Below are 13,925 nucleotides of genomic sequence, written 5' to 3'. Positions count from 1 at the left end.
TCCAAGTATATAGCCCAGTGTCAATACAGAGCTTCCGAGACAATTGTAGTTGCAGAAGATGCCACGCCAGTAGAACAGAGGCCCGTCCCTGTTAAGTTTCACTAGAGTGAATATTGTAGGGTGTCTAAATTGACAGTATGTATGCTGGTTTGACGCGTATGCAGGCGCAAATGCCATGTGGGTTTCCGACTCACTACCGCTGTGAAGAAAATACCCGGAAAATTACGCTGCGAAAGGCGCCGAGATCTACATCAGTAAATCCGAAAAGGAGGATCCAGGTTGGTCAATCAGATGGACGCGGCGTGGCCCAATCTACAGCCTCAGGGGCGGTAGTGACGGATATACTCTTTTCGGCCCCTTCATGTGTCAACTCATAAATTTCTTGGATTCTAGCTACCTTACATAAGCGAAAGTCTAATCCCCATTGGGACATTTCAAAGCCCCATTTTATGCTGCAACTGTTACTTCATCCGGAACTTCTACAGCCCCTGTCTTGACATATTAATACGTCCCAAGAGATCGATGAGGTAGTAAATACACGAATTTCAACGGCTTCCATCCCGCTACCGGAAATTTGGCTGGGGACGATGACTGGCACCTCAGTTTCCGATTTTGCAAATTGGGTACTGCCATAATACAGTCCTCTCATTTTGAAAGTAACACAACACATCAATACATTCAAGAGAACTGCTGTTGAGTGTTGCTCTACCGGTAACTTATAGTAAGGTATCTTCTGATAAAAATAAACTATAACAGATTTGCTCTTGTTTCGTCATAAATTGCAAATTACTGATCTGCTTTACTCATGATCGAGCAAAAATACATGTAGATCTACTCTGTTTGGCGATTATTAGGTCTCAACACTTAAGTTGCCAGCAGTCTCATTGTATCATAAATCAACAACTTTACTGCCAAAAAGTGTTAGTGGAGAATTGAAAAATTATTGGTATCCAGACTCAATTGTGAAGGTATTGAAGGCCATCAAACACACACCCCTACCTCTGATATTCCAATCATATACAAATTATATCAGAATGAAGTTATTGTCCATAATCCTAATAGTATTGATGAAATGTTCAGTTATTAATGTTGTCCTACACCAGTTATAGTTAGATATAAATTAATATACTATACCAAAGAGATTAAATTATAGATTCATGTAGAATAGGGAAGAATTAAAGTGAGCTTATCGTAATCGTAATCGGAAATCGATCATTAATAACAAAGGGGACGCAAAACTTATCGATTATTTGCAAGTTTGGGTCCAGAATCTGAAAACTGCTTCTCAGGATTCTTTTGTATCTAAGCGGAAACTTCTTCAACTTCGGAAACGACTTCTTCCTTACCGACAGAAGAGAGAGATCTGGCAAGGTTGGCATCTCTGAAGGCGTGTTCGGCTGGAACGTAGGATGGAGAGTTCCAGGCGTGTGGGACAGTGTTCCACATTTCGTCGGCTTGTTCCAAAGTCAAACCCTTGGATTCGTAAACCATACAGTAGGTGAAAAGACCACCGAGGACGTTACATCCACCCCAGATGAAGAAGACCTTGACACCCAAGTTGGCGTTACCCTTACCTGGGTTGACCAAGTATGGGGTGGCGTAAGCAATGGCCCAGTTAAGCAACCAGTTAGCAGCGACACACAAAGAGATGGACTTTTGTCTGACTCTCAATGGGTAAGCTTCGGCACAGACAGCCCAGGCAAGTGGACCCCAGGTGGCAGCGAAGGCAGCAATGAAAATACAGACGAAGGCAACCAAACACTTGTTAGCAGCGGAAGAGGAGCCAGCAGCGACACCGACAATGGCGACAATGAATTGGGAAATGCACATAACAACGGAACCAGACAACAACAACTTTCTTCTACCAATGATTTCAACCAAAGCAATACCTGGAACAGTACAACCGACGTTGACAATGTTGGTGGCCAAGGAGGTCAAGAAAGAGTTCTTAATACCGGATCTTTGGAAGAAAGTGGTACCGAAGTAGAAAATGAAGTTGACACCGGTCAATTGTTGGAAAGCTTGCATAAGGGTACCCATAGCAATTCTCTTCAATTGTCTGTTCTTGGTGGAGAAGACTTGGACCCAAGAGGCCTTACCAAATTGGATTTCGTATTCGTAAGCAGCCTTGATGTCTTCGTATTCTTCAACCAAGTCTGGGTGGTCGATTGGGAGCTTTCTCAATCTTCTCAAGGAGTCCTTAGCGGCTTCTTCGTTGGATCTGGAGACAAAGAATCTTGGGGTTTCTGGCAAGACGATCATACCGACACCCAAAATGAGGGCCCACAAGAATTGGATAGCGATTGGGATTCTGTAAGAACCGGAATCGTTTCTGTTGTGAGTACCTTGGTTAACAAGGGATGCTAAGAATAAACCAATGGTGATGGTCCATTGGTAACAAGAAATGACGGCACCTCTGATCCACTTTGGAACGGTTTCAGCTTGGTACAAAGGAATGACAGCGGAAATTAAACCGACACCGAAACCAGCAATGGCTCTACCAGCACACAAGAGAGGAATAGCAGTGGCAGCAGTTTGCAACACAACACCGAGGTTGAACACAAACAAGGTGGCAATGATCAAAGTCCATCTACGACCAATTCTGTCGGAGACAAGAGGAGCACCAAGAGCACCGAAGAAAGTACCCACGGATAAAATGGAGACAATAAGGGAGGATTCGGAAGAACTGAACTCTTGGCCGTCCTTAGGGAATTGTTGCTTGACGTACTTCATGGCCATGACACCGGAAATGGTACCAGTGTCGTAACCGAAAAGAAGACCACCGAAGGCGGCGAAAAGACCGACTAAGATACCCATGGTGGTGGACCCAGCCTTCTTCTCACCGAAGTTGATGTATTTCTGTAAGAGCTTGTTATCTTCTAAACCCATTGTGGATGTTTTATTGAGATGAGATGATGATGGGAAAACAAAACTGGGAAACCGGAGGACGTATTTATACTTTTGCAAATATTGGAGAAGTCAACCCATTAATGACTTGAAACACCTAAGTGGTAGAGAATGGAGGAAAAATTACTACGGGGTAAGGTGGGGCTAAAAAATATTTGCTCCGGTGACTTTGTGGAGGTTAACCCAGAGCCGTGATCCGTGCCATTTACTATGGCAAAATGGAGGATATGGAAATACTCTGGCGTTTTGTGGCCGGGATTTTTGTGGTAATTTGGGTTTTGTGGCGGGAGGCTTTGTGTTTTTTTCTTTGTGGCAGAAAAAATTACGCCGGAGCACAAAGGTGACGATCGGGAAAATTAGTTCTCTGGGGGGGGCTGAACGCCTCCCGACGAAGGAAAATCAATAGCAAAGCCAAAGTTTATTGCGGCCATGCCCGAGCCGAGCCAGGGGCGTCGTATTCTCCCGTGTACAGCAACCGAAGCCACCAAGGCGGAGAACCAGAACCGGTGCTGTGCCAAGCAGGGCTCTTCCCGTGATGCCAGCGGCTTATTACCTAAAACAGGGCCCCACATAGCCAGATGCCGCTTTACGAACAGGAACAACCCAGCCGGGCCCACAAGTCCGTGGCCCCTCGACCCCGCAACAACTCATCCCGTAAAATTAGAAACCGCCATGCGCGCCGTCAGAAAATAATGTCGGGGTTTGTTGGGGTCAGTGGGGTGCAGTGGGCATGGCTCAGACGCGTGGGTTTCGCCTGGGTTAGTGTTCGCCAGTGCGCCCCTGCCCTGTGCCTAACCTTATAGGCTACGTGGGAGGTGTAGCCCTGGCTGCTCCAGCCTGCCTGTGCCAAAACCGCCACCTCCAGCTTAGATCCCCACCTCGACCAATCGCGCATGTCACGTGCCGCCCTGCCGCGCACCGTGCCGTCATTCCTGGCCCGCAAATGCTGGCAGTGGGGCCAGGTTGCATCTGGATTCGCATCCTCCCCCCATCGCCTGGTACATGTGCAATTTCTTTTTGACATGCACCAGCACCAAACCAGTTGTTCCGTATACGGCTATTGACGCCAAGCTGCTGCGTGTCACTACCGACGGATTTCCTCCATGCCCCGCCAATACCCAGAGTCTGTCAGGCCTAGGAACCATGGCCGTGGCCGTGGCCGTGGCCGCGGATGTATCGTCTGATAGTCTGCGTAACGCTGCAAGCACGTCGCCAAGGCGGCAACGAACAACGATGGGCCAACCGTTGGATCTCCAGATCTTATGTGGGTGCGGAAGATCGCGATCGCACTAGAGCGATGACGAGCCACGAAGAGTCACGAACAGCCACGCCGGCCAGGGCAGGTGACGGCTCCGGCTACGGCTGTGCTGGTGCTGGAACGATCAGATCGGACTGGGATCGCCACATGGCCCAGTCTGGCCCGTCTGGCCCGTCTGGCCACTCTTACCACTCTGACCCATCTCAATTCGCTGGTGTTACACACTGCGGAATTATTACATTTGGCTCCTGCAGCAAGCCATGTCGGTTAACTCCACGGCACTACGAGTTGGACGGTTCCCCACGCAGAGCTGCAGGTGGTGGCGTTTGCCGGATGCGTTTTGTACCCAGAACACTTTTGTGAAAATTATCTAGGTGGCTAACGTTATTCTGTATGGGGATCCCCACATCATTTATCCTCATTTATCCATTAGTCGGCATGGGGCATTTCATTAATCCGCGTCTAATTATTACGGGAGCGTCTGCCAATCACAGACGACGGTCGCCCAGGGATTTACCTGGTTGGCACGCGGTTCCCCACGGTTACATCCAGTTTTTGCGGGGTCACTAAGGCTTTTTTTTATCCGTGCTTCGAGGTTGCATTACCCAGGGTGCATTGAGTTCCCTGCTTGGGAATGACAGAGATCCCTACCACCAACCTTATAGTCTAATGGGGTCCAGGGCCTCAGTTCTTGGGGGGCCACTGTTACCTCTTCCTGGCCCCTCTTCCTCACCAAGGCCCTTCTCTACCCTTCGCTGGCCCACGGAGTATCTGCCAGCCCAACTCATGCACCCTAGTCGGGGTATTTTTTTACGCTCCCCTCCGTGAAATTGATCCACTAGATTGTACGTCGATCGCTCCTGGCTTTGTCAGCCTGTCTGGTTAGTTATCGCTTACCGAATCGATTGTTCGGTGTGGGGGCAAGTAACCACCGCACAGGCACGAACCCCGAGCCTATTGAACGATGTGCGGCTCCTTGCGATCCGAGCGATAGCAATCGGGGCAGAGCCATGCGACGGTTCTGATAAGGGGACTGGTTGCGAACGAGGCCCGGTTATGAATGTGGTGATGGGTATTGTGGGGCATTCGACCCCTGGATTCGGACTCGGAAATGGACTGGTTCGGACTGGTTTGACTAAATTGTGTGCTTGCCTTGGCACACCCACCGATCTGGCACATGGATAAACTTGCTGGTGGCATCTCGGGGAACTGCTCGCCGAAGGACCCTTCGTTGTTTCCTGGTTCTGGTGCAGCCTCAACAATGTTACATGGACTGAGCCCCCCTGGCCCCACTGTGGGGAGAAGTATCTCAACTGTAATTATATCACTACGTGTTCAGTCAAGACCAGAGAGAGAACGAAGTCCTCGTCGTATACATAACTGGACAGCTATTGTCTTGACATTTCCAGATGTTCATTCTCTACCATCTAACTACTCATTTTCATTTCTTCTCCCGAATTCAAAAAAACTGAAAAAGTTGCGAAAAGCTCCTAATACTTGCTAGGGGGCTATCACACGAGACTAGACATATGATGTGTAACCACAGACCCAACAGCCATTCTAGAGCTAATTCGTAATTTCGAGCAACGACGGGCTCAACACTCGTAACTAGGCGACTACGCTATGCTATCTTTAACCATATCATACTATAAAAACGGGCCAGGGACTGCCGTAGCCCCTCAAATGCACCCCACAACCGCTATGAGGGGAGGAGTAGCCACCACCAGCTCAGCTGTCAGAGCTTTCTCTACGGGCACATGCAAAAGTGCACCACTTTGCCTGCCACCTTTCTGACACCCGGAGGAATTATCGTGGAGGACACGCACTTGCACAAGAGCCCTGTTACAGGTTGTTCCGACGAGTGGTTGGCATCCGCTCTATCGAGGCCGTTTCATACGCTACACCTGCCGAGGACGTAGACGCAGGCCCCCTGCTCCCTCTCGCCTTCAACCCCACCTCACTACATATCATGAGATCTAGCCAAATTCGCCTGTTCCGTTTCCACGCATGCATCTTTCATGAATCACGCGATGCTAGCACCTTTTGGCCGGTTGCTCGGGAGATTTTGTGATGCATATACGGCCAGATTCATCTCATCCCTGTTTGGAACACGGTCGTTTTCAGCATTCCCGGTGCTACTCCATGGCCAGCCGTTCGTGGAACTTGAACGAGGCGGAAACGCACTATTTAGGACTTCCAGCATAACGTGGCTACGGCAACGCACTGCCATGACAAGCTCCGAAAACGGTAGGTAAATCCTGGAGTCTGGGCCGGTTTGATTGGCAGAACTATTAATGGTCTGCTTACATTTAGACAGGCTGTTTCGATTGGCAGGTGTCAATTAATGTGGTTTGGTGCTCTGCTATTAGTAACCTATTATCAGTTCAAATATTAGAGAATTAAGAGCACCCATTATAGTTGCAGTTAAACCAACTCTCATGGATCATCTCCTCGCTAACCTGTGCCAATTCTGCTTTGGGCTCGGAAAATGTTTTTTTTTTATAGTAACAAAATGTACTGACCTGCCTGCGATGATCCTTTTCTCCGGCTCGTTTCTGCCACTCTGACACATAGAAAGTGTCAGCGAGACCCGAGGCAACTGCTTACACAGCAGCTAGTTTGCGTTAGCCTTAGTTTGTGACGAATTGGTACGTACATCTCTACTTTGGGAATAACCGCGACTTGTACCCAATTCGTCAGAACTATTTACAAATACTCATCGCTTGAATCCCATTTCGTAAGATTGAAGTATAGACTTGCATTTTATGTAGCCATGTACCCATCAAGACTAATCAGACCGAGAAAAGCATAATTTGTTCGGGCTTTTTAGTCGATTTGTTATCAACTTCAAAATTTCTCTATACCAGCCGCCTCCAATTCTATTTCCTCTACATTCTTTTCGATTCTAAATTATTGTTAATTGATACTAATTCTATAATGTGCACTGTACCCTTTAATGTTAAGTCTAATGAATATGTTAATTAATACTAATTCTATAATGTGCACTATTCCCCATTAGTTACACCAACTGGACTACCATCCGAAAGACTCGGAGTGTAAGAACACCTCTTCAATGGAGTTCAGGTTGAGGTCATTGTTGAAAACCAAGGCCTGTAATTTGGAAACTTCAGAGCTAATAGCCAGTCTCATCGAGTCGCTACCAGAGCTGACGATCATGTTTCTTCTGGCAAATGAAACCTTGAGGCCATTCAAGACAGATCTGAGGTCTGGCTTGTAGTTGTGAATGTTGAAGTGGGCAGAGCTGGAAACGGAAAATTCGGTTTCCATGTCGTGGGCAGACTTGTCGGATTCCCCGGCGTTCTTTTCATCGATAGCCTTTTCAGCAGGGAGTTCGTTGTGGTCTCTACTGATGTAAATATCGATGTTGATGTAGTCACCAGCAACAGATTGACATCTTTCCAATTCCTCACGAACCCAGGCAATGTCCTCGTGGTGCTTGATAACCCACACGAAGTTGATACCACGGGTGATAAGCGGGAGCTTGCCATTGGCAGTCACGTCTCTGATGTGGTTACTCAAGAAACTCAAGTATGGGAGGGTGGCAGTGATACCAGTACCAGTAGCCAACAATACGACTCTTTCGAAGGTGGTTGGGTCTCTGCTGGTGCCACCGTAAGGACCATCGATGTACACGAGCTTTTCCTTGGCGACAAAGTCGTCCAATTGGTCGAACAACACCTTGGTCATACCCTTCTTGGGGAGAATTATGAACTTCATTTCCTTGTTGTCGTGGTCGCTCATGGAGATGATGGAGAAGGGATGGTTGTCTAAGAACTTGGAGCCCACGAATCTCAAGAAAACGTGCTGGCCTGGTTGCCACTTGTACCCGTCGGTGTTGGCAATGATAACTTCGAAGATGCCGTCGTTCAACTTCTTCAACTGAGCCTTTCTGGGCTTCAAGAACAACTTGTTGGGTTTGAAGGCAGTCTTCATCAAGATTCTGTAGAGGAACTGGGTGGCCCAGAAGCCCAAGGCTCCGTACATGTAGTTTTCACAACCCAACTGGTCGTTGATGTGCCACCACAATGTGCCGAAATAGGCGATTCCAGCCATCCAGTGCAAGTGCCAGAAGGTTTCGTAGATGTACTTTCTGATGACGGACTTGGAGGCGAGACACAACACTCCGAGTAAGACCAAAGGAGGAATACCACTGTAGTAGTTGAAGTCGCCAAACACCGTGTCGTAGAGGTGCTTGCTGCCACCCTCCATACGCAACTGGTGGATGAACGGAATGGTGTGGATGATGGAAAGCACGAGTGCAGACACTCCCACGTACTGGTGGTACACGTTCAACTTCTCGTAGCTGATTCCTGTCAAAACCGAAATCATGTTGGACTTTCCTGCCATCACGTAGATGAACGGAGTCAACGCTGTGGCCATGATACCTGCTCTGACAGCCAATGGAGGCGAGCCAAAACCTCTGCATCCTCTGTACCAGAAATGGGGGACAAGACAGTAGCAAAACATGTACAAGCCCGACACTATCATGAAGAGCGACGAGCCAATCGACAGTGGCAACGAAGTGAAGTAGCTGATAGAGGCTGGCACTTGCTTGTAGCCCACGAAACGACAGTAGGCCACTAGCACATCAACAAGCGAAGTTCCCACATTGGAGCTGGGGCGCTTCTTGTAGAAGTAGTCGCGCTGGAGGAACCAAGCGTGCTTAACGGTGGCTATGAACAACACCACCACGGCAAAGTACACGGTGTACTTGCCGTATTTGGGCTGTTCGATAAAAGGAACATGTTTTTGCAGTCTCATTCTGGCCATCATGTACTCGTGGGACTTGGTGTCTGCGAGGCAGTCCAAGCCCTCAAACGTGACCGACCTCTTGGTGTGGCCAAACATAGTAGTGATAATGGTAAGCCTACATTGTGGTAATAGGCTGAAATTTATAACTGGTGGACGAGAGCAAATTATCAGTGAAAGATTACTGCTTTTGGGATTAATTTGCTCGTTGGAAAGTGCGAGCACATTTGGCGATAAAAATGGCCCAGATGGTGAGGATGCAGCGGATCCGCTAGAGGGAGATAGACAATTTGCTCGCCAAGTCGGATCTGGCGGCGGAGATATCGCAGATCCACGGGGTGAAGGAGGAGGGGGTGGATGGCAAAACTGAATGGGATGATTAGGGCTGGAGAGCAGCATGAGGGCTGGAAGGTTGGAACGGCAGGAGGATTTAAGAAGACTGGAACCGCTGGAAGGTATGAGGCCTGGCGAGGCCAGAGAGTTTCAGACCCAGCCAAAGAGGCTTAGTAGTGCTTCATCAGATCTTCATCTAGATTGAGATCATTCCCCTGGCGTCGATAACTACAACAAGCGAGTTGTCCGAAGTACTAGGTAGAATGCGAAACACGATTCATTTTAGCTTTTCGTTTAATGTGATCTCTTGGCGGGTCCATGAGTGAATTGGGAAAACTTCAGGCATTTCAACACGAAGAGACTCATTAGATCTCGACAGTTACGGAAATTTATGTGCTCTTCTATGTTTTTAATGCTCTTTAATAATCACCAAAATAAACCCTTCAATAAATGCTCTTTCGAATGCTCCTCTCCTCGTACAATTTACGGCAATTTTAAGTGCTCTTAAAGCTCTTTTGAATGCACTCTCCTGATGCACTCCCTAATGATCTTTTCCTAGGACATACGATGCTCAAATCAACTTGTGATTAATGCTACCCACATGCTTTAAGTTCTCGTAAATTGCCCCACACTCAACCCTCGATTTAGCATGTTCTGATTAACTTTATTTTAGAATTTCTCAGAAATCAATACCTTCCCTTGTATAAAATAATGCTCAAGGATACTTCTAGCACTAGCCAATAGATCCTTCAATATAACAAATGTGGAAAAACAGCTTCCAGATTATTATTTTAGTGATTGAGAGCCATTATAATGATCTGATTTAGTTACTGATTTAGCGCACCGTACCAACACAATCGAGAGCTATTATATTGATCTGGTTTACTGATTTAGCGCACCAGCTCAACAATAACCTGCTTTGTGAGCTGATCTCAGCGATAACTTAGTATCCCAATCGGTGCCCATTGCACACCTGGGCACTTGACCAACATATTCCATGCCCATAGCCAAACACGACTGCATATTCCCTAAGAATTCTTCTTTCCTTATTATATACACGCTTGTTTTTTCAATTTTGAAAATCACTTTTCGCTTCACTCCCCGTGTCGCACGCGACACGCGACACGTCATGATATCATTAATACGATAAGCCCACCTGCTCCATTCTCCAGCTCCAATGTTGTGGCACCTCCTCTTCCTCGTGCACTTCCTTCGCGTGGCAGTGTCGGCGACATCCTCCACCAGCATAGAGCCCAAACCCACGCCGTCCACCCTTGTCGACATCCTCTCGTCACAGGCCCAATACTCATACTTCCTCAGGACCATCCAGCGCCATGGTTTGATACCGAAGCTTAACACCCTCCAGAACGTCACGTTGTTGGCACCCATCAACCTGGCATTTGCTGAGTCCGACATTGCTGGGATGGACACCCCAGACCAGCTTCTTCGCTACATCGTGGACCAGCGATTCCGGGTTGGCTACTTGAGCGACCAGGAGGTAGTGTTCAACACCCTCTATAACGTCCTGGACACCAAACGATACACCATTAGCGTATCACCCGACTGGGAGTCCCAAGAATACGTGGTTGACAAGGTGTCGACCATCGTTGATCCCGACATCTACGCCAAACATCAACACTCGTTCATTCAGGGCCTTGAGAGGCTCCTCCCGCTCAAGCCGTCATTGTGCCAGTTCCTCTTGGCAGACGACTCGCCCAGCGACATTTCATTCGTCAAGCACTTGTTCCAGCTGGTGTTTGCGCCTAGTCACCACGATGTGGACGACTCCAGGCACAAAGCAAAGAAGCTACCCACCAATTGCGAGGATTTCATGAAGAACATCCGAACAGTATTCGTGCCCAACGACGAGTTCATCAGGAACTCGCTCCTGGAGTTGGAGATCGCGTACTACACGGCTTTATACCGTACCACAATCTCCAACAAGTACGACACTGCCAAGGAGTCAATTTACGAGATGAAGTCGGACATTCTCCAGCTCTTGAGTCATTTGATGCTCACAGAACTTGTGGGCGGCGCAAATGGCACCAATGGCTCCTACTTCAGCCAGTCTGATAACGTCAAGTACCATGTCTCCCTCGTGGACAACCGGCTTGTTTTGAACAAGAAGATCTCGTCCAATAAGTCCGCTGTTTTAGCCAACGGAATAATCCACACCTTTGCGTTGAATCACGACGGTCCCCAGGCGAATGAACAGCATTTCTTTGAAGCATTGGGTATTCCTACAATAGATTTGATCCCAAGAAGAGCTCTCAACGCTTTGCATTATTCGAACGTGGTCAAGGAACTAAAGTTCAGGAAACTTATGTATTTGATTGACGGAAGCACGGTCAACCAAACCATTTTCATGGACGCCGACCAAAGAGACGATTCTGAGGAGGTTGCAGGTTCGTTCAACATGAACGAAGAGCTTCTACTCGATGAAGATCTAGAATTCTCCGGAAAGGATCTTGGAGTTCAGTCGTTCAGCTCTAAGCAATCTTTGATGTACCAATTTTCAAGTGAAGTTGTGGATCCTTCTAATATTCTCGAAAATAGAGAATCTTCGTATCGATTACTAGATTCAAGGCTTTGTTCCAAAAAGAGAATTGGGGGGTGTTTCCAATTGAAACTTTCTGCATCAAAGGTCAACAACCTTACTAAGCTAACGCTTAACGACGATATTGATATCGTCTCATCGCACTCCTGTGCCAATAATACCTTCATTTACATTGGAGACAAGGAGTTGAATGCACCCTCATCACTCAAGCACTCTTTGGGTGATCTAATCTCTAATGGGGCTCTTCAGAGACATGTTGAACACATTGAAATTGACAAGGAAAACTGTTTGGCAACCTTGGGATACCTCAACGAGCATAATTTGTATTCATTGGACGATAAAGGTAAAGGATACACGGTATTTTTGCCATGCGCGAAAGCTTATAGCTTAGGGAGCCATAGTTCTGAAGTGACCGTTGCGCTGAAAGAAGGTTCGTGGAATAGACTTGGTTTGGTATTGGATTACTTGGAATCAAAACCGAAAATCTTCAAGGACATATTAAAAGGTATGTTCATAGAGGGAACAGTTTATTCTGATTTTGGGCTTGTGGATAATGACAGAAACTTAAAGACAGTCAACTTGAGGGGAGATCGTGTGGAGGTAAAGCAGGGATACTTTGATGGCCACTTTGATCATATTATTACACTCAATGAAACAAAGTTACCAATACCTTTAAATTCAGATATTTTGTTTAACCAGGGAGTGGTGCATATTATCAAGTCAGTATTGTTACCCCAGGACTTTCAAATTCCATTTAAAGACTTGCTCGAAACTGCTACTGATCCTGACTATCCCCATCATTCGTTCACTGATTTGATTAAGTACTTCCCAAAATTAAGCTCTAACATTGGACTCGGAGACGCTTCGGAAAAGCTATCCTATTCATTGTTAATACCCAGCTCTGAGTCCTTGAAGGACTTCAATATCACCAGCGACTACTCTAAATTATTGGACTTTATCGAATATCATTTGGTTCCAAATTCCGAAGTGGATAAGTTGCTCTATTGTCTTGATAGTGCCTTTTATAAGGGACCACCCATGGAAGAGGATCTTTTCCGTACCAACATGAGTGATGTTGAGTTGCGGTGCTACAGAAATCCAAAGAATGGCAAGTCCTTCATCAAATTGCACACCAACGAGGAAAACGACGAGTTACAGGCTTTGTCGTACAATAAAGACCACGAAGTGAAGGTTCTCTCACATGGTTGTACTTCTTTTAACTTTAGAGGCAATCATACCAATGGTGCATGCGTTTTTCTCATTGAAAAACCGTTGAATCTCGATTGGCTTCACAAGAGAAGAGGTGATTTCCTTCACATTCACCTTGGATTTGTGAGTGTTGGGGTAGGAATTATCTTGGGACTTATTATTTTTGGTGGAGTCATGGTAGGGGCCATTTTATGTCTAGGAAGCTCTAAAAACAAGCTTGACAAAAAGGTAAATTCTACCAATGAGTTCATTTTCCCTACTAATGATGAATCTTCATTCATGAGGGTCCGCATCGATGATGATCTGTATGTCATTGATAGAGGGTATGAGACCGATGTGGACGTACTCAGGTCTGAAACCGATCAATTGTTGCCGTTGTATGGAACCAAGAAGTACAAAAAAAGAGGCTACGGGTCTATTCCAGCCTACGGCAGGTCTACCAAAGATACATCCCCACCAAAAGAGGGCATTAGTGCACCTAGGTCCATTAAAGGCAACCAGCTATCCAAAGGGTTGAACCGGGACAGGAATATCCCAGGATGGTAGCCTTTTTGTATGTCGTGTTGACTCTACATTTCAGTTCTATATACCATTTAATTAATTTAATAATGTATCAGCGAAGTACTTCTAGTTATCGTTATCACTACAACCAATTTTTGATGGGTCCTTTTCATATTTTTCGGGTAAGTATACAATTAGTCCTCTATCTCTTGCAATTAATGAATTCTGAAAGACCACTTATGATATTTTCTATTCTGTAAATAAAGAGTTTCGTGTGTGTCCATGAATTCTGTTATGATGCCACCATTTTAGCGATAACTTTGGCAAACACTGTAGGAACAGAGTAGTGAAGAATTTAATAATAAGATTTGCTGAAACTACCGTCTTTCT

The 13,925-nt window shown here is 46.6% G+C and overlaps 8 protein-coding genes across 8 annotated transcripts; 4 read left to right on the top strand and 4 right to left on the bottom strand.

Moving 5' to 3' along the window:
* Window positions 1-1,115: 1,115 nt before the first annotated feature.
* On the bottom strand, window positions 1,116-3,058 carry HGT12 (Hgt12p). The gene has a single exon (XM_020207437.1). It carries the CDS (start codon window positions 2,887-2,889, stop codon window positions 1,303-1,305), a length of 1,587 nt encoding a protein of 528 aa, XP_020066422.1. The 5' UTR covers window positions 2,890-3,058; the 3' UTR covers window positions 1,116-1,302.
* Window positions 3,059-3,212: 154 nt separating this feature from the next.
* Window positions 3,213-3,656, top strand: CANTADRAFT_203785 (uncharacterized protein). The gene has a single exon (XM_020206556.1). The coding sequence runs from the start codon at window positions 3,337-3,339 to the stop codon at window positions 3,598-3,600; it is 264 nt and encodes an 87-aa protein (XP_020066421.1). The 5' UTR covers window positions 3,213-3,336; the 3' UTR covers window positions 3,601-3,656.
* On the bottom strand, window positions 3,657-3,983 carry CANTADRAFT_203786 (uncharacterized protein). The gene has a single exon (XM_020206557.1). It carries the CDS (start codon window positions 3,886-3,888, stop codon window positions 3,712-3,714), a length of 177 nt encoding a protein of 58 aa, XP_020066420.1. The 5' UTR covers window positions 3,889-3,983; the 3' UTR covers window positions 3,657-3,711.
* Window positions 3,984-4,691, top strand: CANTADRAFT_203787 (uncharacterized protein). The gene has a single exon (XM_020206558.1). The coding sequence runs from the start codon at window positions 4,079-4,081 to the stop codon at window positions 4,526-4,528; it is 450 nt and encodes a 149-aa protein (XP_020066419.1). The 5' UTR covers window positions 3,984-4,078; the 3' UTR covers window positions 4,529-4,691.
* Window positions 4,692-5,637: 946 nt separating this feature from the next.
* CANTADRAFT_25488 (uncharacterized protein) lies at window positions 5,638-5,977 on the top strand. Its single transcript, XM_020207436.1, has one exon. The coding sequence runs from the start codon at window positions 5,789-5,791 to the stop codon at window positions 5,957-5,959; it is 171 nt and encodes a 56-aa protein (XP_020066418.1). The 5' UTR covers window positions 5,638-5,788; the 3' UTR covers window positions 5,960-5,977.
* A 90-nt stretch (window positions 5,978-6,067) lies between these two features.
* On the bottom strand, window positions 6,068-6,517 carry CANTADRAFT_25486 (uncharacterized protein). The gene has a single exon (XM_020207435.1). The coding sequence runs from the start codon at window positions 6,393-6,395 to the stop codon at window positions 6,189-6,191; it is 207 nt and encodes a 68-aa protein (XP_020066417.1). The 5' UTR covers window positions 6,396-6,517; the 3' UTR covers window positions 6,068-6,188.
* A 546-nt stretch (window positions 6,518-7,063) lies between these two features.
* CANTADRAFT_25485 (putative ferric-chelate reductase) lies at window positions 7,064-9,800 on the bottom strand. The gene has a single exon (XM_020207434.1). It carries the CDS (start codon window positions 9,332-9,334, stop codon window positions 7,199-7,201), a length of 2,136 nt encoding a protein of 711 aa, XP_020066416.1. The 5' UTR covers window positions 9,335-9,800; the 3' UTR covers window positions 7,064-7,198.
* A 645-nt stretch (window positions 9,801-10,445) lies between these two features.
* CANTADRAFT_46442 (uncharacterized protein) lies at window positions 10,446-13,580 on the top strand (the record flags this gene model as incomplete). Its single annotated transcript, XM_020209335.1, has 1 exon — window positions 10,446-13,580. One exon carries the CDS (start codon window positions 10,446-10,448, stop codon window positions 13,578-13,580), a length of 3,135 nt encoding a protein of 1,044 aa, XP_020066415.1.
* Window positions 13,581-13,925: the final 345 nt, after the last annotated feature.

The sequence above is a fragment of the Suhomyces tanzawaensis genome (assembly GCF_001661415.1).
Source record: "Suhomyces tanzawaensis NRRL Y-17324 unplaced genomic scaffold CANTAscaffold_2, whole genome shotgun sequence".
NCBI lineage: Eukaryota > Fungi > Ascomycota > Pichiomycetes > Serinales > Debaryomycetaceae > Suhomyces > Suhomyces tanzawaensis.
Note: the sequence above shows the minus strand (reverse complement) of the source record. Positions and strands in the feature narration are given on the sequence as shown.